This window comes from Leptonotus elevatus, chromosome 6 (genome assembly GCF_054856555.1).
Source record: "Leptonotus elevatus isolate MCC_2025b chromosome 6, RoL_Lele_1.0, whole genome shotgun sequence".
NCBI classification, from domain to species: domain Eukaryota; kingdom Metazoa; phylum Chordata; class Actinopteri; order Syngnathiformes; family Syngnathidae; genus Leptonotus; species Leptonotus elevatus.
The window spans coordinates 9,750,477-9,773,760 of NC_141244.1; the positions used below are offsets into that span (position 1 = coordinate 9,750,477).

A 23,284-nucleotide genomic window follows, 5' to 3' on the forward strand; every position below is an offset into this window, starting at 1 on the left:
ACTAGGCGTTCGATTACTTTGAGAAAAAACATTTTAGGTCAATAATAGATTAATTTAAAATTGTGCTAACTTCAGGCAACTATTTATTCTAAATCTGAGTTATTTATAAAGAGATGCTGCTGACCTTTATTGGGAACTCTCTGCACCTTGTTTTTATTGGAAATTAAAACTGATATGTGAAATTCAACATTTCAGATATTTTGAAATGTTATGAAACTTCATTTTTTTTTTTTTACTGTTTTAAGTTTTCCTTTACGTTCTTAAGACATGCTGATGTAAGGTCCCTAAACTTTGTGTTAGAATTTTAAAACAAAGTTTTATGTCTGTTTTTGTATTATTGTTATTTTTCTGCCAATTTCCCTTTAAGTGAATGTGAATATCAGCTCCCTCCCAATGTCGGTTATCATCCTCCTTGACTACTAATTGGTATCGGCCCTAAAAAAAAAAACCCCAACAACAACACATCGGTCTCGCGCTAATCCCAATCCAAAGAAATATGGAAAACTACAAAAAGATGTTGCTAGTCACTAGTCAGCAACAATGTGCGAGAAAGCATGGCAGCAAACCACCTGTCCTCAGCTCAGTCATACTTGACATCTCTCCTATATGTATAGTGTAGTCCAATTCTTCGTGTACTGTAATGCACACAACTTGGAAGTATAATAGAGATCGAAGTACAAACTGAATTGAGCGCTCCCCTTGATAAACATAAGTGCAATAAAATAAAACAGGATGAGCTAAAAAGGCCAACAGCAAGACAATGCTGGTATATATAGAAATTGGGTTAACTGACAGTACCCAAATGAATATGTATTTCAGCATCTTGCGCTGAGAAAGGAACTGTGTTAAGAAATCTCAGTGACCCATCAAGAATGGCCAATACAAGCAGTCTTCCGACAAGTACATGGAGCAGCATCTCCCGGCTTTTCTCCAGGGCAGGGTAGGGGCTGGAGCTGATGCGGTTGCTAAGCTAGCAAGTAGCATTAGCTGCCATAGCAGATGAAATGCTGCGGATCTACAGAGGACAGCCGGAGAGCCGTGTGGCTCATACGTGACACATCAAGAAGCACCAAATCGATCATTTACGTCATTTTAAGCACATGAGCGACCATCTATCCATTGGCCATCATGTGCCGGTAAAATGAACAATTCCACATCTCTTCCTCCGATGTGTTCTACCGGCAACCTCTTCTTCCACGCCTGGTGTCGTGCATTACAACTTGAGGCAGGTCGCAGTATCACTATTACTGAAACTTGCATGGACACATACACACACATACACACGCACGGGCGGTTCAATCAGACTATTTACGACTATAACCACTCGCTCAGTCCACTCAACAGTAGGTTAGCCATTAGAAAGTCTGACAAATTAACGACATGGAGGCGGCGTTAATAAAGCTAATCTTAGAGGACACCGCATGACGTGAAATCTGGGTGACAGTCATTCATCATATTACGCGTCTCTGGTTCCGTGGTTAGGCGAGACTGTCAAGTAGGTGCAGTTAACGAGTTATATTGTCCGAAGCAATCTGTTGTATCACAGCCAGCCTATTTCCCCCTGAACATGACCCTTCTGATGAGCAGTAGCAGAGATGACAAGAGGCCGGCTGACAGGGACCACTAACGTGATGCTACCGATTGCTGATAATATCAGCAATCGTCAAGCCTCGTGCACAAATTCAAACGCGATTTCATTCAGGTGTATGATCAAAAGAAAAAGAAGACCGGCTATTGCTTACCTCAGGCGGTGTGTCGAACCAAGTTCCGCGTAGCAGCCATGTTCGGAACCCCACTCTCCCTCCGTCCACAAGAGCAGAGTCCCCCTCCCCAGTCGCCCGTCTTCGGCCAGAGAAATCCCAATACACGATAGAATACACTCACAATAAATCCCGACGATATTGATTTCCGGCTAATTCTTATTCTTCAGAGATCGAAAGGAGCGTTGTCGGAAGGGGGCTGTTAACCGGCGCAACTCATTTAGCCGTGCCTTAGGGGAGGTGGACAGCCCACCGCCTCAACCACGGACACCTCGGCTCAAACCCTTATCCTGTCAGTTTGTCCATGTAATCTTCTTGGCCGGTTTCACAGCGAACACATACGATGAAATAATTGAGCATAGCAATAACCACTTGGTTCATCAAGTCCGTTAGCTTATTTTAGTTAAGTGAAAGGCTAACGTTGGATAGCTATTAGCTGACACGCTAGCTAATAAAACACTGACATTGGAATTAAAAGTGGAAGACAGCCTGCATACTCCGGGCTGCTTAGCCTTTAGGGGGTAGCCAATGACTGGTTAACCATAAAAGCAAAGATTGATGAACAACTTCCCTTAATTTTGGTAGGCACGGCTAACGCTAGCTGTGGGCTGGACAGCCCCTCCGTGATGTTAATATCGGTCGAAGGAGAGGGGCTGCATTGGGGGCGCACTCCCGATGCCAGGCAAGCACGATCCCGCGCGTTCCAGAGAAATTTCCCACAAAATGGCTGCCAAAACAAATTCACGGCAGATAGTTGCAGGATTCCAAGAAATTCTATAATAACGGCTGCTCAGTACGCTTCATCAATTCACAAAACCATTCGGGAAAGTGTCATGGTTAAACCTAGTGTTTGGAAAAGTTTGGAAGCGACGAGAAGCCTGCGGGGTTCATGTTGCAAATTGCAATTTAAAACCAATCAACACGCCCTCGGTGTCGGAGGTCATGTCGTCCCAAAATAGTGACGTTGTGGCCTTCGAGTTTGTTGTCGCGGCTCTGCGTTGATGACAAGGGACATTCGGGAATCTGGCACGACGTTGATGGACGTCTTCTGTAACTAGCTACCAAATCAACTTGTATTGGAAACTCCATTTCAACAACATTCCGCTCAATTAAAACAGGTTTTATTTACAGTGTAAAAGGCATACGTCCTTGGACAGTTTTACAGTCTTTCATCAGAGACTAACAAATTATACAGGTTTATGCAAGTAACTGTAACAAGCTTTATTTCTTTAAATGACTTAATACTTGCTAACTGATGCAACTTGCTATTATAGTTCCATGTTTAGTCACTTTTTATGTCCACACAGGGGCAGTTATGACTGAACCAACCTAATTTGTATGATTTGAGTTACTTATCTTGAAAGAGTCACAAGCTGCCATCTACATATCGGAAAGTCCGTAATCAAACCAAAACAAGTTAAAACTTGGTACTATAACCTTTGTATATACTGTGCTGTATGTTTCGTGGGATCAGAAGCAATGGACCAAAATAAACCAAATGATTTGGCATAAGTATATTCAGAAAGGGTACCCAAAAAAAAAAAAAAACTGTTCACACATGAAAACAAACTTAGAATCACAACTGTCAACCCAAAGCTCTACACTGAATAGAGCACAAATAGACCATCACACAAATACATGTATCAAGTGTGAAATATAGGTCAATTCAGTTAAACACATTTTCCATCAGCGGACCACCAAACTGAACTGGCCCCAAATGTTTTGTAATGTGTGTCTTGATAGAAAGTCAAGTGGCTGTGCAGTTGTAAAATGAAAAGCAAAGAGTCAAAATTGACAGAAGAGTGTAAATAAACAGATGGCGGTTGAACATGGTACAGCTGCCCCAGGTTCTGTCAACATCTTATTTGCTCTGTTTTGGTGGAGGTCTGAGGAAGGACAGAAAAATGCAATGTTAAAAACTTGACAGATTCAAGACCATTTTGAGAGGCGCCTCCAAATACCCGCTGAGCTTTGGTAGAATTATTATGAAAGCGATTTTGATTCAATTCAAGATTCTGTGCAATATTCACTATGTATAGTAACATTTACAAAACATACAATTCCAAAAATTAAAACTATTACTCTAATGCCGGACACTAATGAGGTTGTGTGAGGTAGGCGTTTATTTTTGAGGGGTTTTAAAATATGAATATGTAATACTCTGTTTAAAAATAAAACAGTATTCATACAAATACTTTATGTACTTTGTACATAAATGTAAAATTATATGATTTTTTTTTTTGCCAGACTTAACTGCTTCAAATGAAGAATGAGGGCTGATCGATATGGCCTGTAATTCATATCACAGTAAAAAAAAAATATCTGTCAGAGTAATATAAACTAAGATGAAGGATTTTGGAATGGGTTCTTTAAATGTGAAAAGGAAACATTTCTTGTTAAGTGTCAGAAAGCATCAGTTATTCTTCTCTACTTTTTGCCATTCAAAATTAGTATTTTCATGTAAACAGGTCTGCTTTTTGATTAATGTAACAAAATCAATTTGACAAATAAAAAAATTAAAAAACAGTCCCTTTGCTAACCTAAGCTGATGTTTTAAAATGAGTAATTTTGAGACCTATAATTGTGTAGATGTGAAAATTGTGTGGTGCAAAATAGCGCAAATTACATTGCTGGTATAAATATTTGTCATGGCTGATATCAGCCATAACCATTTCTGGTTTTCAAGCATCTGCTTACTGTGCAGCTGTTGTCTTGTTTTATCTTTCGATACGTATTAATAGTAATGCTGATTTGCTGTTCATAGCAGTTTGTTCTCCATCTTGTTTAACGTGGTTCCAGACAAAGGCTACTTTGGAGATATGAGTAACAATAAACCAGGTGGTAAGAGTACTAAGAGCATAATTTGTTGACTTGCATAGATGGTATTGTTACCTATATATTTGATGAGACCATTTAGTGTTAAGATTGGTCCACCAGATGGAGCTGTTAAACCCAGTAGGGGGAAAAAAATGTCTGCAGTAATGTTGATTGCCTCTCCATAGGCAAAGTAGATAATCACATACCTGTAGATGCCCACCACCACAGCATGGTCTCTTTCATAAGGCTCTAGTGTGAGCTGTTCCTGTGGCTTCATATTTTCTGAAGTCATCTTCTTGACTTCGGACGCAAACACAGCCTCTGGCGCAGCTGTCGAGTCTATACAGTTAGCCTGTTTGCAAAAAAGTTGAAAGATGGTTTTGTCATTGCGATTCTTCGCTCTCCCTCTGATTTTGACATTTCAACTGACAGAACTCTGTGTGTTCACAATCACCCACATTTACTCAGTAATTGTTAGCAAGATGCCTTTCAATATACTGTATCTTGACATTTTTAGCCAACTTCGACTTTAAAGCGATACATCTTACGTTGCTTTCCCTCTTTTATCTCATTACAAACACCACAACCTCTTTGATGTTGAGAAGTATCATCAGTGTACCTTAATGGAGATCACAAAGTGTCCTCCATTCTTCAGGAAGTTGTGAGCATTCAAAGCAACAATCCTAGTCTGGTCCGGCTGGGCAACATCAGCGAAAATGACATCTACCATGCCTAAATAGGAACAGAGGCTATTTTACACACGTACATCACTGTACAACATGTTAGAATATTCACAGATAAGCAGGGCATTACTTTTTTTTCCTTAATGATAAAGGTTTTTGCTAAATTACCTGTTGCCGACAGGGATGCAGTGTGGAGACAACTGAATAGTCAAACTCAAGTGCATATAGCAAGAGGGATGCAATTAAGCAATTGTCCAAATACTCAATTTAAATATCAAAATATTGTAGGGGGGGGGGGGGGGTCCAATGAAGAAAATATCTTAAAAGGAAACATTCTGAACTTGACAAACTCATTAAGTCATTCTATAGCAGTTGCGACTTACCAACCAACATTCTGTACTTGTGTGGGTGACGAGCATCTTCAATGATGGGAATGATGTTGGTGCGTTTCTTTGCCACATTGAGAAGATCACGACCGGATCTGTGAGAAAACTCTACAGCATACACCAGCCCCTCCTGCAACACAATATGTTGGATGTGTAGTTAGTTAGTGTAATACTTTGTTTTCTAACATGTGCTAATTACATTTACATGAAGTGACATGGAAGACGATTCTTCTGGGTGAAGATTTTAGTTGTTGCCTATTAATAAGAAAGCTCATGTGATATCAGACTCCTCGGCAGAACTTGGAATAAAGGGCCACAGTTATTCAGTATCAACCATTTAAGACGCATAAAAACACAAAAACTCTCTGCTCGCTAAATTATTCGATAAGTAAAGCCAGCTGTAAACCAAGTAATGCGGCCAAAAATACTCTGAACTGTACAACTGCAAATAAATAAATAAATAACCTACTCTTTTCGATTCCACTCATTATTTCCCATTATTCACACGTGTACGTCGCAGAAATTAGTGTGTGTTGTGACAATGTGAAAGAGAGACAGCACTTACCGGCCCAACAATGTCAGATACATGCGACACTGTTGTTCCAGAGGCAGCCCCCAGGTACATAACTTTCGCTCCAGGTTTTATATGGATCTGGTCAACTCCTCCCAAGATGGCCGCTGCCAGCTTGGAACGGAATGGATTCCATGCTCTGTATTCAATCTTAGTCTCTCCCTCCTAATGACCGTAGTAGTAACACAGGTTAGGATGCTGCAACAGCAGTGGGAAAAATGCACTTCAGACTCACCTCCACGCTCATTCTCTTCTCTCCATACACCGATTCTCCTACCACCATGTTCTTGGTCACCAGAGCGTCCTCCTTCCCCCTGCAGATGAACACGCCTAAGGAGACAAACACGAGTTAACATCATCGATGAGCTAAAAATGATCTACCCAAGGGCCAAGTCACTGCCTATATGAACACATATAGGCAATTTCAAGGTGATGCTGCAATTGCAATGCATAAAATCTGTCAAGCTGTAATGCTATGAACCGTAGAATTAAGAGCGTAGACAGCAAATATGTGAGATTTTAGCAAATAGCTGAAATTGGTGGCTTTGTGATTGTTAAACTGCTAAGATGCATATACGAATGTTCCATTTGCGATAAAAAAAAAAAACTATCCTCCAGTATGTGATGAAAACCCTATGATGCAAAGGAACTATACTGACATAAGGGGTTAGAGGAGTCATTGCACATACATGCAAAATCCAATAATCTGTAAAACATTTAGGTTAATGTGAGAGAAGTTTGAATGATACTTAACCGTTCTATCCTTAATATAGGCAATTACAGTATAAACCTTGTTAGGGGGAATCCCCTGACGATTACATGCAGTCGATAGTCGGGTTAAGGTCAAAATTCCGGTTTCTGAAACTTTCGGGTTAATCCCGTATACTGTCATTGTGATCAATTGGAATATCACGATCGAAATTACGACGCACAGAAAAGCTATTTCCAGTGGCTTACGCGCCAAAAGCATGGACTTATATTCACGTATTTATGTGTGTATAAATAGATACACACTGTGGCATTTTCGCCATGGAGACAGAAAATGGCAACAGAGGAATCAATGTATTCAAGTGAGACTTGTTTAGTGATCCTGTACTACAAAGACCGAGATTCCTTACGAACAGAAATAAGTGAAGAAGAAAAGGATGCGCAGAAGGCAAACAAATAAGAGCATATTGGGGTTGTTTACATGGCCTTACAAAACCCAATTATTGCCAATATTTGGGTTTAAAAAGCATTGTTGCCTGCATGTAAACATACTCAATTACTCCCCTTATACACATAACTAATCTGTCTTTATCTTCTTCAAATAGTGAGGATTACTGTACATCTGCTTTAGTATACTGGGATAAACAGATGTATTATCTTTTTAAGAGACCAAAAAAATATATAAGAACTCACCGACTCCAGCCATGTAGCTGACTGTACTTTCTAATTTTATATAGTTATTGAACAAATTAACATGGAAAGCCAGCTAGAGTAAAAAACACAAATAGGGGGAAATAACCTTCATGTCTATGTGGCTCCACCAAGATTTTCCTTCCTGCTCCAAAGCCACCCCTTCCTCGCGGGGCACCTCTGCCTCCTCCCCGGCCCCTGAATCCTCCTCCCTCTGGAGACCTGAATCCACCTTGGGCAAACAAAGTGACACCTCATGTCAAGTTCTAGCTGTCGTCATCCATTGCACTGAAACATACTCAAACGTGTTTTGCAGTGAAACAATTGCAGTTGAACTTGAATTTTCTATTGCATTCTCCAAAAAGGCCTAAGAAAAAGGTTTTATGTCCACATGTAATCAAAACGTCTGCAAGCTACGGTACAATGACAATAAAACTATTCTGATTCTAAACAATCAGAACGTTTGTATACTCTTCAGAATGAAATTTAAGTTATTTGAGGGAACAGACCATTTTTTTCTTCCTATTTTCCATGTTGTAATGCTAAATTCCTCAAGTCTTACCTCTTCCTCTGAATCCTCCTCGTCCGCCGCGGTCACCGAACCCTCCTCGTCCGCCGCGGTCGCCGAACCCCCCTCGTCCGCCGAACCCTCCTCGTCCGCCGCGGTCACCAAACCCTCCTCGTCCGCCGCGGTCACCAAACCCTCCTCGACCTCCTCTGGGACTGAATCCTGTACAAGAACAATGGAATTCAGAAATCGCATTTGGATTATGGTTGTGACTCCCCAAAAATATTGTATCTGCTAAAATAAAAGGTTGTAAATTAATAAGTAAAAACGTGTAAGATTTGTTAGAAATGTATTGTACAAGAAATGTGTTTTTGGCAATGGTTAACATTGATTTAATTATATTTTTGAGAGAGAAAAAACTCACGTGACAATCTAATAATGCACCTCATTTAAACTTTTTAGGCTCAGTTCTCATTTTGTAACTACATAGGGTAGCAAGTAGCAGTCAAAATATGATGGGTATAACAGAAATTGCAATTTGAAAAGTAAATCAAAGCTTTGTTGGTGAGTAAACTGCAAAAAATGTACTGTCTCAGCGTGATTGTGGAAATGTGGAGTTGCATGGGAGATGGCTCACTTTACTGATGCTCCTTATCATAGAAAAAGAGATCAATGAGGCCAAATGTAACTTAACAAAGACGTGTACAATTGAAGGGGATCTTTGTTACAAAGAATATAATAAACATAGCACACCTTCACCACATGATTGTGACGACTTACTTTTAGAACTAATAATTAAAAATATATATATATATATATATTTTGCTGTGAACGTGTAGCGAAGGTGCAGGGTCAGAGGTTCGAAAACCACTCTGTAGATTTTTTTTATTAGTACAAATTTCTTGCGGCCGGGAGCTGTAAATGAACTGTTTAGGAGAATTGAATAGTTACTGAATTTTCCATAGATGTGATTGCTGTATTTGAAAAGATGCTAAGTGTGTCTCCTACTTGCCTGACCTGACAACTGTGCTCTGTGGGTTATGGTTAGGAATGCTGATAAAAGCCTATTTTCGGTGGCAAACCAAAACATAACAAAAACCTTGTGAAAACATAAGTGGGTGAAGCAGGCAGGAACCACATGCCTCGGTCCGGTGATTGACCTATCAGAGACGCTCACGGCAAAATTACACTTACCGGAGAGCTGCCATTCACGGCAAAATAACCATTGCCTATAATTGAGTGAATCCTACATGAACACATAAAATGCTAACTTGAATATCTCCAGCCAGTCATAACAAAGCAAATATTTAAAAATAAAAACACTTGGACACCAACGGTGTGTGTTCTTTAACAAATAGTTTAGAAACGCAATTTAATGTAATGACACTAAGCATGTGTATCGATTTACGATGATAATACGAAGAAAATCATATACTGCTCACCTTTACCAGATTAACATGTATATTCGTAAATAATAATAATAAAAATACACACACAGCAAACTCTAAATTGCAATTTACGTTGTACACTAGTAGTGTTACTAATGATAAGTGCAACACGTGAGTAGAGGCATCATGGCGGTGGGATCAGCAGTTATTTATCTATCGGAAACCAATTCATACACAATTTCTAAAGCACGGTGCATCGTAACTAACAAAGAAAAAGTTGTATAGATGCGTTTAAAACTTTCAACGTAAAGCTTGTATCATCCAGTAAGCTTGACGAAAAAGCAGGGCCACGTGTAACTGCGTATTTGGATAGCAATTACGCATAAGTTAAACAGCACATAAAATCCAAAACCGAATGTTGTTTTCCCTACCTGGCCTCATGATACTTTGTTTTTTACAAAGCTGAGTCGACGAATACAATTTCTGTCTTCTTCTCCAGTACTTTTACCGAGTACGCGCGATCGCCAGCCACATGTGCGAGCACCGGATGAATTGCACAACTTCTTCCGTCTCTCAAATTCTTCTTCCGTTTTTGTCCAGGGAGTGGATATTCAAATCGTTATCGCCCCCTATTGGCCGTAGCCCTGGCAACAACAAAAAAAATGCATAGTTTATCCCACTTAAATGTTTAAGATAGTAAGATAGTCAAACAAATGTAAATATCAGACAAAGATAACTCAAGTAAGATAAAAAATAAAATTACAAGAACAACAAAAAGTGTGAGTGGGGGTGGGGCACCCTCAGCAGCAGCAACTGAAAACAAGCCAGTTTTTCACATCTCTGTGGAGATATTTTGGCCCACTCTTCCTTGCAAAATTAATTTAATTCAGTAAGAAATAATTTAGTAATTTCATTCAAGTATAAGCCACTCTAAAACCTTCATTTTGTAGCTCTTTTAAATTAAGTAATTCTACTACCGTAACCTGCTGCAGAACCCAAGCGTGCTTCAGATGAGGTGACGTCATGAACTGCGAGCCGAACACCATCCCTTCGGATTTTGTGGCAAAGAGCATAATTTGTTGTTCCATCAATCACAGCAAGTCGTCTAGGTCCTGAAGGAAAAAGGCACCCCCCGACCATCAGATTACCACCATCATGATGGACGGGATGTTCATTTTCCCAAAATTTTATTTTACATTTACACCAGATGTAACGAAATACACACCTTCCAAAAAGTTTAACTTTTGTCTCTGTAGCAAGTAAGAAAAGTTTTGTGTTCTTTTTGGTCAGCCCCATCTCATCCATAACTGTTGAGTAACGCGGAGAAGGTGACCGTTGTCTGATATTTACATTTATTTGATGACCTCAAAACAAGTTCAGGTGGGGAAATGTGGGGGAAATTTGTATTTATTTATTTATGCAAACAAATGAAACATTTGACAAGAGGGCAGTTTGCGTGGGGGGGTGTCAAACGTTGGCCTAACTAACCATTTTTACGAATTTATTGTTTGTTAATGTGTTAATGTTTTTCAGTGGCAAATCTAAATCACATTAATGACATGCAATCAGGGATAAAAATCGACAAGAAAATGCGGGTATTTCATGAGCATGAGCCATTCTCAACTACGTGATCTGTTTGGCGCATGCGCAGCAACAATGAGTCCCCATTGTTGATTACGGAAGTAGTCAGTGTGGGCTGACACGTCACGGACGAGGTTACTGAATGAAAGATGGCGAGCACCTATGAGAGTTTTAACTTGTAAGTACTGGCAGCATTCTGCCAATATCAGGTTGCTTTGTTTTGTAGTACAAGACAATGTAGGCGTTATAAGTGCAATATGGCGGGTTGAATCTTAATAGCCGCTTGCAGCCGTTACTGTTTTAACTCGTACGTCACGGTTTCTGGGACGACAACACGTTTGACACTCGACAAAGTTTCATTGATCGGTGGTTTTGTTGCCTTTGATATCTGATTTAAGATACATTTAAATATTTTGATGAATAGGGCACCAGATATTTTCCCAGTCTGTAGTTAGTCCATGTGTGTGTTACTGGAGCGCTCAACAATAACCGTCAGTTTTATAACCGGTTTTTTTTTTTAAGCCAATCTTATGCCTTAGCCTCAGCATTGCCCTTGTTTTCTGTTGTAGTACATTTATGTGGAATGAAACTAGAGATGTTAGTAGATCTTTTTCTGCCCATTACAGGCGCACTACAGCTGATAAATTTTACATCGAGGCTTGCGACGATGGCTCTGTGGACGTGTTGGCCATCGATAGGGTGTCAACAGAGATGACGCTCACAGGTAGGCATTCATTATATTATAAACATTTAACTATGCATTTGCAATATCAATATTCATGAATTCATTGATATTTGCAAATAGAATGATACTCACTATTAAGGTTTGGATTTTGTGCACACTAACCATTTCCTTTGGATGTCCACAGTTAAGAGGGACATTCCTGCATCTGCTGAGACCAGGCCAATATGTGGACTCATGGGGACAATACGTTTGGTGGCAGGTAGTATGTTAAGTTGTAAACTGGGAAATGTCTGGACTTAGACATTCCTGATACTTTCATCATCCTTCCTGGTTGTTTAGGTATGTACCTGGTCGTCATCACCAAGAAGAAGAAGGTGGGGGACTTACTGGGCCATGCTGTATGGAAGGCTCTGGACTTTGACATCATCTCCTATAAGAAGACAATACTACACCTAACAGACAACCAGGTGGAATGTCCCTCTTTTACTGCAATGATTGTACTTGTGACTTTAGTGTTTGCCATGTCACTTCTATTTTAACTTGTAGCTTTTAATGATTTCTGCAAAGGTTTGTTTCAATCATAAACATAACAATAAAACAGACCAAAGTGTAATGCAGACATTGCTATTGACATGTGTATTCAAGATTTAGCAAACTACAGAAATCCTCTGTTTTGTCCTGCAGTACTCAAGTTTTTATTCATTTACAGATGCTAGACAACAAGGCCTTCTTGTCCATGATCAACAATGTACTACATACGGACAGCTTCTACTTTGCAACCGACTACGACCTGACGCACACTCTGCAACGCCTGGCCAACACCAGTCCTGAATTTCAGGAGATGAGCCTTCTTGAGAGGGTGCGTGGGGCAATTCATTTCCTGCATGTGGTCTAGTCATTCTACGCATTGATGAGTTTACACTGACCTCTTTAAATGAGTTATGAGCAAGTTTACATTTGAACTTGTATGCACATCTGTTGCGCCATCTTATTGAGCTTAGAGTTCTGCTTATTTCCACATCACAAATCTAAAACTATGTTTCCACCAAACAATAGTTTGTTTCCATGTTTTGTTGTGTTTCAATCTATTCTGCACTAGTTTTTAATATTCTTTAATTGGTTTTCCAACCACAGAGATTAGAGATTTCTTTGCATTGATTGGTCGACAGACCTCCATTTGACAGTAGGAATGGGAAGAACACAAAATACAGATGGTTTCAAACTAAATTTGTCATTAATAGCCTCAAGAAGAAACAACTATATTTTTTAATTAGGAGAAATGGAAAAAAGTGTTTGGAACCGCTTATTTTACTTTTAATTACAGGCAGATCAGCGTTTTGTCTGGAATGGCCACCTGTTGAGGGAATTCATTGCACAGCCTGAGGTAAGGCATTTCTTTTAACTTGATATTATAGGATATAAATGCGAGACTTCTCATGTCACTCATTTGCATAGATAGAGTTTTACTTTGAAGAATTGAGACACCCAGTGCTGAAAGCCTGTCTGACAGTTTTTTCCTGCTTTTTTTTTTTTTAAATACAGTTACACAAGTTTGTGTACCCTGTTGTCCATGGATGTATCCTTCTATTGTTGTTGTCTGACAGCAACTGTTTATTCCTCCCCTCTGACTCTTTTTGTTGCGTGCTTGCCAAATTTATATATATATATATATATATATATATACCTATATATGAACCAACGATTACAGTTTCTTTCATTTATTGGTACCCTGTCAATATGATTTTGCATAATCTGTCCAAGGTGTACCCACCTTTCACCCTAAATCACATATATTGTAGGTAGGAGGAGCTTTACGCGTCTGCTTTCTTAACATACATTTTTGACCAGTCATCATCATGAAGTCAAGCTGCATCAATGGTAAATTGTTTGATTGGAGTATCATCTCCAGAAGGAGCTGTTTCAGAGCTGGTGTTCGCTACTATGTCCGAGGTAACTATGTTATCCACACTATTTTTTTTTTTCAAGAATTCCGCAGGAATCCCGTGACCCGCGGGAGTGAAGTTTACCTTTAATCACAGGGATTGGGACGGGACGGGACGGGATAAAAACTTCACGGGAGCAGACAGGAGTGGGATTAGTTCAATATCAGTTTGGTAAAAAGAAAGGGGGCAACAGACTACTCAATAAATAAGTCAAATGCAACTTAAATTGTTGTTCATTTTATTTATTTTTTATTAAATGATGACCTCCATAATGGGAGTGGTACAGAAGTGGGAGTAATTTTGAATGGGAGCTGGACGTCGTTTTCACCGGGAATGGGACGGGACAGGATTTTTGCTGTGGGAATGAGATGGGAGTGAAAATTCACTCCCGTGTCACCCTAGTGTGTTAATAATATTAAGACTGAAGTTGGCCACTTATTCGTACAATAACCACAACTCGTCCTTCCTTTACTGTGCTTTGAGATGTCCAAATATCATTTTAACTCGTGTTCTTTTCCCAACCAAACCGTGTTTGAGAAACAGTGAAATGCAGCCACATCCAGTAGACATGAGGTCCACTTGAAATATTGCTTCATCAGGCCGCAGACCTACATGTTTTTAACTTCTTTTTTCGTTGCCAGGCATTGATTCCGAGGGGCATGCTGCTAATTATGTGGAAACCGAGCAGATAGTGCAGTACAACACTGCTAAGGCTTCCTTTGTTCAGGTGAGCTGATGAATCCCGTTAGAGAGATTTTCAGATGTGGCATGAAGGGTTGTATTTTGAAGAATAGTCAGTTTGCATTTGGCCCAACACACTAGTGGACACAGTAAACACAGTTAGTGGCCCACGCTGGAGCGGGGGACTATTAAACACCCGGGGAGCAGTTCGGAGTGTCTGAAGACACCACAGCTGCGTGTCTGAAAGATGTTGGAGGTGGATAGTCTTGAACCGGGGTCCCCATGGTGCCTGGCGGCAATCCTAACCACTTAGCTCAGCTGCTTTGAGAAATGTCTCTTGTAGCCAAATCCACCCCAAAATAATGTTTACAGTAATTTCTGGACTACAAGCCGCTTACTTTTTTCACTTGCATTCGACCCTGCGGCTAATACAAAGGTATCCATCAGATCACAAGGGGGCGCATTATAAAGAAAGCGCAAGAGCATCAGGCAGAGCACAAAACAAAGCAAGTGAGCCCAAATACAGTAGGAGAGACAGAACGAGAGCGAGACAATTTGCGCCCTCATTATGGAAAAGAAAGTAGCAGAGACCCGATGTGGTAACATTAAAACACCTGCGGCTTACAGTCGGGTGCAGCTTATGTGTAACAAACTTGAGTATTCCCCAATTTTAGCTAGCGCGGCTTATAGTCAGGTGCGCCTTGTAGTCCAGAAATTACTGTACATTTCCTACAAGTACACAATGGTATGGATGGTGGGATAAATGCATGAAGATGTATGTATTTGCTTGTTTTATCTCCTTCTCAGACAAGAGGCTCAATACCCTTCTACTGGTCCCAAAGGCCCAACCTCAAGTATAAGCCAAGACCACAGATCAGCAAAACAGTCAACCACGTAAACTACACTTTTTCATTACTGTACTCTTTAAAAACTTTGATTCTGGTGGTTTACTCATGTGGTTTGCTATTCTGGCTTGTTATTGCTTCAGTTGGATGGATTCCAGCGACACTTCGACTCACAGATCATACTTTATGGAAAGCAAGTCATTTTGAATCTGGTAAGATGGTCAAATTGAATAATTACCTTGGTGATAGTGATGACAGTATTTGTCTTAATTAATTTTGTATAGTCAGTGCTCACTCATTCAAAACATACTTAAAACACCAAAATTAATATTATAATACAAAAAAAAACAATAACTTTGTTAACAAGTAACTTAGGCTTTACGCTTTCAATAAGGCTACTTGTTGTTTTCCCCTCAGATCAACCAGAAAGGCTCAGAAAATCCACTGGAGAAGACTTTTGAAAAGATGGTGGTCAGCTTAGGAAACGGCACCATCAGGTAACAGTCAACCATTATGCACATTCATCTTCACTTATGTCTCAATTAATCTTTTCGTTCACCAATGCTTGCTTTTCTTCAGGTACATAGCGTTTGACTTCCACAAAGAGTGCAGTCGGATGAGGTGGCATCGTTTGCACATCTTGTTGGACATGGTTGCTGAAATCCAGGAGGAATTTGGGTCAGTTTGCTTCTGCATTTATTTTTGGGAGAAAGCTTTATAACCACCATACACATGAAATGTGGTCGTGCTAATGAACGATGGTGCTTAATCCAGTCCACAGGTCTTGCTTGTAAAAATAAAATTAAAGCAGCATGTATAATTGAACTTTGCACCGATAAGAATCTAGACAGCCTTTGTCCTCTATGGCCCAGAGGACATGATCTCCATGGTTTCCAAAAATAATGTGAAATGTTGACTCGTCAGACCACAGCATATCTTTTCCACTTTGCGTCAGTCCATCTTAGATGAGCGCGGGTCCGGAGAAGTCGGCAGTGTTTCTGAGCGTTGCTAATTAATGGATTTTGCTTTGCATAGTAGAACTTTAATTTGCATTTGTAGACGTAGCGACAAACTGTGCTTATTGACAATGGTTTCCAAAGCGTTCCATAGACCATGTAAGCAATATCCTTTATTCAATGATGCTAGTTTATAATGTAGTGCCGCCTGAGGGATCAAAGGTCACGGGCCTCCAATGTTGGTTTTCGGCCTTGCCGCTTATATGCACAGATTTTTCCCGATTTTCTCAATCTTTTGATGATATTATGGAATCTCTAAACTTCTTGCCGTTGTACGTTGAGCATCGTTGTTCTTAAACTGTTGAACTATTTGCTCACGCAGTTGTTGACAAAGTGGTGAACTTCACCCCATACTTGCTTGTGAACAACGGAGCCTTTCGGGGATTCTCCCTTTATACCCAATAATGACACTCACCTGTTTCTAATTAACCTGTTCACCTGTGGAATGTTCCAAAAGAAAAAACGTTTAAATCGAATGTTTTTAGAATTTGAATTAAAACCTAATGTGTCAGGGACAAGCATTTTTTTTCCAAACACTAGCCTGAGTTTAACACTATAATGAATTACATACTTCAATAACGTTGTGGTTTTGGGGGCACAGGTACTTCCTGGTGGATTCAGACGGGAATGTACTGTTAAACCAAGAGGGGACATTCCGGAGCAACTGCATGGACTGTCTGGATCGTACCAATGTCATCCAGAGCCTACTGGCCAGACGCTCACTGCAAGCGCAGCTGCAGGTAGGCTGGTCATGCTACAAACAGTGGATAAAAGTATACAAAACAGTTGAACTAGGGAGGGAACTGTTATTCTCCAACAGATGGCAGCACAGCCATGTCAGTAAAACTGTGGGGAAATTGTCAAGTGATTTGTTCTAAGATGAACGGTATTGAACAAACAAGTCCAATGGTTTATTTAGTACTTAAATCAGTTTTGTGTCACCACAGAAAATGGGGATCCTCCACATTAACCAGCACATTGAGGATCAGGCAGACTTCGAAAAGATGTACAAAAATGGTGAGCGATCACACAGTACTTCTAGTTGTTGTTCACTTTGTGTACTTCTGCACAGGCACTCACTTTCTTCAAGTCCTAATAGTCATAGTATGGTCCTGCTTTTGATCTCCTTTCTCTACTTGTTTACCCGCAGCTTGGGCTGACAATGCAGATGCATGCGCTAAACAATATGCCGGCACTGGAGCATTGAAGACCGACTTCACCAGGTCAGTTATTAACAGCTGTCATCTCTATAGTTACACAGCCATCCTATTGGTCAACTTCACTGCAGTGGTTCACCTACTGAACAATTTTTAAATGAAGTCATGCAAATAGAACAGTTATCCAATTTCAAAATTAAAGTTTATTTCCTGTTGAGCAAAAACAATCATGTGTTTTCATTTTCAGTTGAAGTGTGGATTAAATGTCTTATATCATCACCAATTGCTTCTTACAACTCCCCTGGAGACATTTAAGACATTTAAAAGTTTATTTTTTAAATATATTTTAGGACAGGCAAGAGAACTCAGTGGGGGCTGCTGATGGACGGCTGGAACTCCATGATCCGATATTACAAAAACAACTTTTCTGATGGATTTAGACAGGTACAGTATGTCCACATTATTCAGACAAGCACAACCTTTTTTATTAATATTCCTTATCACCGTGGCTGTGTGAAGGACCAGCTCAGCCAGAGCAAATTCATAACTGCAATATCAGCTACACGCATACTTAATTTGGCAGCATCTGTGCCAAATTAGGGTTGAGAACAATAAACCGCTTCAACCGGTTATCCGTTTGTAAAGGAGAGACATACAAACTTGTCAATTGATACAAAATCAGCCAGGAATTGGTTGATACATCCATTCTTAAATTGTGTACTGGCTTACGCAAAACGAGCAATTGATTTCATGAGACGTAACCTTTTTTTATTATGCTTTCTAACTAAAAACAGAGAGGCAAGAAAAAACAACAACCAAACTGATAATAAAAGTACACCTGTGAAAACAAAAATATATACCAAACAAACATACACAGTAGCAAAGCATCAACGAAAGCAACACAAGTTTCACAGTAGAACTACGCCTTTACACATACGTGTTTGAAAAGGAGTAGAAAGAAGTATAAACTTATCAGGTTCTACTCCTTTAATTGTCATTCCTTAACAAGAGCGAGATCTCCGTATGTAATGTTATGCTTGTGCAACATGAAACAGTAGTTTTGGGCAGTAGTGAGCCTCCTATTTCTCAGCAGCGTCACTATTTTTAACATCAGAATAGCTTTTCAGTTGTTAAGATACTAAATTGAATTGGCAGCCTGTGGCTCAGAAATATTATTTGTGCAGATTATTATCTCTACAAAAATAAATGGTTGTGGTCTGTTAAAAAAAATGTTTTGTTGTTCACATGTTTGAAAATACTGTGGGAATGTAATTTTATAGCGTTCGAGTCTTTATAATTTACATCCGAACTGTTTGTAGAAAAAAAACGTGCCTGTTGCGTTGTTGTTTCTACTGTCTGCGTGGTGAAAAACGTCCACACGTAAAGCAAAGGGGTGCATTTGAGGAAGTGCGTTTGAGTCAATGTAGTTGTGGCGGGCGGATAGTTCGTGGCGGTTAGCATAGCATCTAGCTTGTTGCGTTCGGGATCATGGCAGATAAAAGCCTTCGATTAACTTCAGCAAATAGTTTTCAATTGGGTGGAGGTCGCTGTCTGTGCCTGTAGCGGACATTGATTTTGATAATCTGGCAACATTCTCAGCAATTTGCCTTGTATTTGACTTTATTCATTATTAACATCTTCAATTCGAACTTAGCACATGACGCTAAGGAATCCTATCACGGCTCTCTTCTTCGGCTGTCTTTGAAGTACGTCATTATGTGGGTGCGACTCAGTGTGCCACCAAATGTTCAGACGGAGACACTGCAGTTTGTTTGGAAACCGGTTACATGGATGCTACTTTAGGCACGCTGTTGTATTGAATTTAATTATTTGGACTTGCCTTGGGGAAAAAAACTTGTACAGCCACATATTTTGAATATGTCTTATATGACCACTAGATATTTTACTTTTTATCTTATTTACGTATTTAGTTTTTAAAATTCCTTTTATTGTGTATTGTACAGGGTGTCTGGACGCTGGTAAAAATACAAATGGCCCTAGAAATTTGATCAATAAATGTGATGAAATTAACACTTTAATATATAATATACAATGTTTTAGAGTTATGTTTTACTAATTGTGAATTACTTTAACTATTATTAGGAATCATTACATTATTTATTCTCTTTTTCTTTTCTTTTTTGCCAAGTGGTATCATGTTTGCGGTGATGAAGTGACGAGTTCTGGTGATGTGCTGTGTTGCCCTCATCCTCAAAAATTGAATGTTTGTTCAATCATTGACATTGCATCATCAAAGAAAGAAAACAAATTTCAACACTCGAGATTGTTAAATCATTTATAAAAATAAATAAACATTTTTAAAAAAATACACACACGTGAGGACGATGAATATTATTGATTTGAAAAATGTTAAATTGACCAATTACTGATGGGAGGTATCGGCCCAAGGCTAGCACTATACAGGGCCAGTGCTGGTTCTGGCAGGGCCACCCGAAAAAGGTTTAACGTAGAATCCTGCATTAGCTAAAGCATTATAGCACAGTGTTGGCCACTTGATTGCAATGTGGCAACCTTTTTTTTTTCTGAGAGGAGTTTTGCCGTAGTGGAAGTGGCTGCGATAAGTGAAGCAAAGCAAAACCCCTCTCACCGATGTGCGCAAATGAAGCACCCGTGAAACACTAGTGAGTAAAGCGAGGCGAAACGCTCCCTATGCTTTTGGTGTGAATGTAGCATTATATTTAGGTGGCTCAAAATGTGTCCACTACCGCGTACCGTACCGTTCCAAGTTTTCGTTTCCACCTAGTTTTATGCAGTTAGTCAGACTTGAGGAGTGTGAACAACATGTTTCTGTAAAATGGGTAAATGTCAGTTTAACAAGAATTGGCTTGAAATAACTGAGTTTTCTAGCTGGTTGGATGTGGTAGCAGGCAATAGGCACTCGGCTCGTTGCAAAGTATGCAAAAAAAAAAGACGAAAAGTTGGGGACTTTTGCCGTGAAGGCCCTCGAGTCACACGCGAAAGCCAGAAAGCAGCACCTCGCTATGACTTGAAAAAATTCTCATAATGGTCTAAAAATGTCAACAACAAAAAAAAGGTCTAAAATGTAACTTAGTGATTCCTGCAAGAACCCTGTAGATATATTAAACCAGCCTCATGTCAGAAATTCCCAACTCAAGTGTCAATGTGACCAAAGTGCAGGAGTCCTCCTGATGATCTTTAATTAATTTAGAGGCTTCATAAAGCTCTAAAACAAAAGCCGTACTTTGAAGCCATTAGATTAATCCATTGCTGTTGTTGCCATTGAAGAGTTTATTCCAGGTTGCACTCTGAACAACATGCACATGTGAACACGTGCAGCTCCACAATATCACTTTGATAGTTTATGACGGAATGTATCACCGATCTAAGTCATGACAGATCACATGATGAAAGTATACTGTACATGGTTTGTGCATACGGTGATTGAATAATATTGACTTGAAGTGCTGTCTGATGAATGAATGTCATAGCTATTCGGTTCAACTTACATATAATATACATTATTTGAGTTGTGTGCATTTTTTATTGGAGTATCTTAGCTTTTCTCAGGCAGCATGATGTCACCACTACGAAACCCTATACAAAATGTTATCTATTCACTTAATTTGTTCTTTGTATTTCTAGTTATTTAGACTGCCGGTCCAAGTTCCCAATTTTAATTTAATGCCAATATTTGTCTATATTCCTGCCGTGTTACAAATTATTTCGGATATATAGACAATGCAATTCACAAAAATGTTGTATTTTATTTTAACTTTTAATTGTAATTAAATTTTATATTTTTAACACAGGACTCTATAGACCTGTTCCTTGGTAACTTTGCAGTGGATGAAGCTGATTTGGCTACACCACTGCGTGACCCGAAAGACTGGAAATTTCTGACGGTAAGACTTGACAACTTGATGTAGTTTTGTTTTTCCTTTCTTTATTTTAATGCAACTTGTTTTGTTTTGTCTTTCTCAGTTGCCTATCATCATGGTGGTAGCGTTCTCCATGTGTATCATCTGCTTGCTAATGGCTGGTAAGATAATCATTGATGTGCGAAAAACCATTTGAGTACATGTAGGAAATTTTGTTACTACTTAATTCAGATTTTTCTCTGTAGGTGACACATGGACGGAGACTCTTGCTTATGTCCTGTTCTGGGGAATGGCCAGCGTGGTTACAGGCGGCCTCATCCTCTTCAACGGACGGGACTTTGTTGATGCTCCGAAGCTGGTCCAGAAAGAAAAGCTGGACTGAATGTGTGCGTGTGGAAAGCAGCTCCGCCCTAGCGAGCTCACCACCTCATCCTCTGCCTCTTCATCGCTTTACCCCCAGCATCAGCATCAGGCCTGGAGCCTTTACTAGTACAGAGGGGAGAATCGAGGATGGTGGCGAGTCAGCGGGGCCGCCTCCTGTATGACAAGGCACGCAAGACCAAGGCTGTGCGTGCGTGGACCTGCTGCTATCCACACAGCTGCAACACAGAGACAGTCCGGCACAGGCTGATATGTACACTGAACTTCTGGAGTTAGGGCTTATCTAATGTCGGTCTAACGGTTTTTAGAGGACAACTGTGGGACCTACCAATACATAAAATGTCATTTTGTCCTACTAATTGGAACATACACACATAAGAGTATCTCACAAAAGTGAGTACACCCCTCACGTTTCTGCCGATCTTTAATTATATATTTTCATGGGATAGATAATGGATGGATGGATAACACTGAAGTGACTTTGACGCAATGTATTGTTCCCTCCAAATAAATCAAAATACAGCCATTAATTGTTAAAAAATTGTGTGTTAAATTTGGTATTACAGCTCTTACACGCTCATACTGGTCATTGAAAGTTCAACATGACCAGGCAAAGACCTTTCTTCATTGTGTCAAAGTGTCATTTCTTCATGAAAATATGTAATTAAATATATGCAGAAATGTGAGGGGTGTGCTCACTTTTGTGAGATACTGTATATCCATTGATAGCTCTATTTTATTTGTCTTGCAGGGATGGCGCTACACCGGGGTTTGGTGGTGGTGGTGGTGGGGGGGGGGGGGTGGTTGCCTATAGCGCCGTCAGAAATCTGTGTAAGCTCCTCCGGCATTTTGTTTTATACAATATTCTAAAATATATTTATAACTTCTCAGCTGCATGTATCTGCCAAGCCCCCCTTTAGAGAAAAACAATAATCAAGCCATCCCTGCTATCTTGGGAGGGAGGATCACGCTAATCAGTTCTGATTGTGGAAACCGCCTATCCCTTTCTCAATAAAGAAATAAGGAAATAATTTAACAATCTAATGTCACATATCGGTGGCCGAAACCTTGTATCTCCACACACAAGATCCCAAAAACGATATGTTTGTTCAACCATGAAAGCTGCTCAATGCAGGAAACTGAATTTTTAATCACTACTGTCACATGTGGCCCAAAAAAATGAAGCTGCACACTCCCTGACATCAAGGGCGGGAAATTCAAACCTGAATCCAGTCTGAAAACTAATGGCCAGAGGCTTGCAGGAAGAAGTACCCAGTGTGAACAGCTAAGATGTCAAAAAAGATGGTCAAATAAAAAGGCTATTGTAAAGATATCTCGGCAAATTTCTACATTGAGCAGCTTTAACATTGCATCATCAAAGAAAGAAAGCCATTTTCAACCCCCCCGGGAAAAAAAACGTGTGGGATGCTCAATACTGTAGTATAGATTTTTGAAAATAATAATTGTAACTTTAGAGGTGTTGGTCCAGATGTGTACTTAGTTACATGAGAATGTACATTAATCTGATGCTGATTACACAGAAACTACAATTTGCATTCATTTACATTCTCCATTTCTATTTTGAATCACAATGGAAACATTTCCCCATCGTGGAATGCAAAGT

The 23,284-nt window shown here is 39.7% G+C and overlaps 3 protein-coding genes across 3 annotated transcripts in view; 1 reads left to right on the forward strand and 2 right to left on the reverse strand.

The window, feature by feature from the left end:
- LOC147171986 (dual specificity tyrosine-phosphorylation-regulated kinase 1B-like) overlaps positions 1-2,530 on the reverse strand; it is a 64,087-nt gene extending 61,557 nt beyond the window's left edge. Inside the window, exon 1 of the mRNA XM_086078832.1 lies at positions 1,743-2,530. The gene's annotated coding sequence lies outside the window, so the exon portion shown is untranslated. The remainder of the gene's footprint in view (positions 1-1,742) is intronic.
- Positions 2,531-2,865: 335 nt separating this feature from the next.
- On the reverse strand, positions 2,866-10,088 carry fbl (fibrillarin rRNA 2'-O-methyltransferase). The gene is made up of 9 exons (XM_086079653.1): positions 9,943-10,088; positions 8,178-8,345; positions 7,725-7,847; positions 6,453-6,547; positions 6,212-6,382; positions 5,644-5,776; positions 5,197-5,309; positions 4,784-4,929; positions 2,866-3,646 (listed from the first exon to the last, which is right to left on the reverse strand). Exons 1-9 carry the CDS (start codon positions 9,950-9,952, stop codon positions 3,622-3,624), a joined length of 984 nt encoding a protein of 327 aa, XP_085935779.1. The 5' UTR covers positions 9,953-10,088; the 3' UTR covers positions 2,866-3,621.
- Positions 10,089-11,188: 1,100 nt separating this feature from the next.
- On the forward strand, positions 11,189-23,283 carry sacm1lb (SAC1 like phosphatidylinositide phosphatase b). The gene is made up of 20 exons (XM_086079425.1): positions 11,189-11,270; positions 11,719-11,816; positions 11,962-12,036; positions 12,117-12,244; positions 12,487-12,636; positions 13,102-13,161; positions 13,320-13,353; positions 13,626-13,727; positions 14,362-14,447; positions 15,209-15,295; positions 15,390-15,458; positions 15,664-15,743; positions 15,826-15,924; positions 16,864-17,002; positions 17,210-17,279; positions 17,413-17,485; positions 17,770-17,863; positions 21,211-21,303; positions 21,383-21,440; positions 21,525-23,283. The coding sequence occupies exons 1-20, from the start codon at positions 11,242-11,244 to the stop codon at positions 21,659-21,661; spliced, it is 1,761 nt and encodes a 586-aa protein (XP_085935551.1). The 5' UTR covers positions 11,189-11,241; the 3' UTR covers positions 21,662-23,283.
- The last annotated feature ends 1 nt before the right edge of the window (position 23,284 follows it).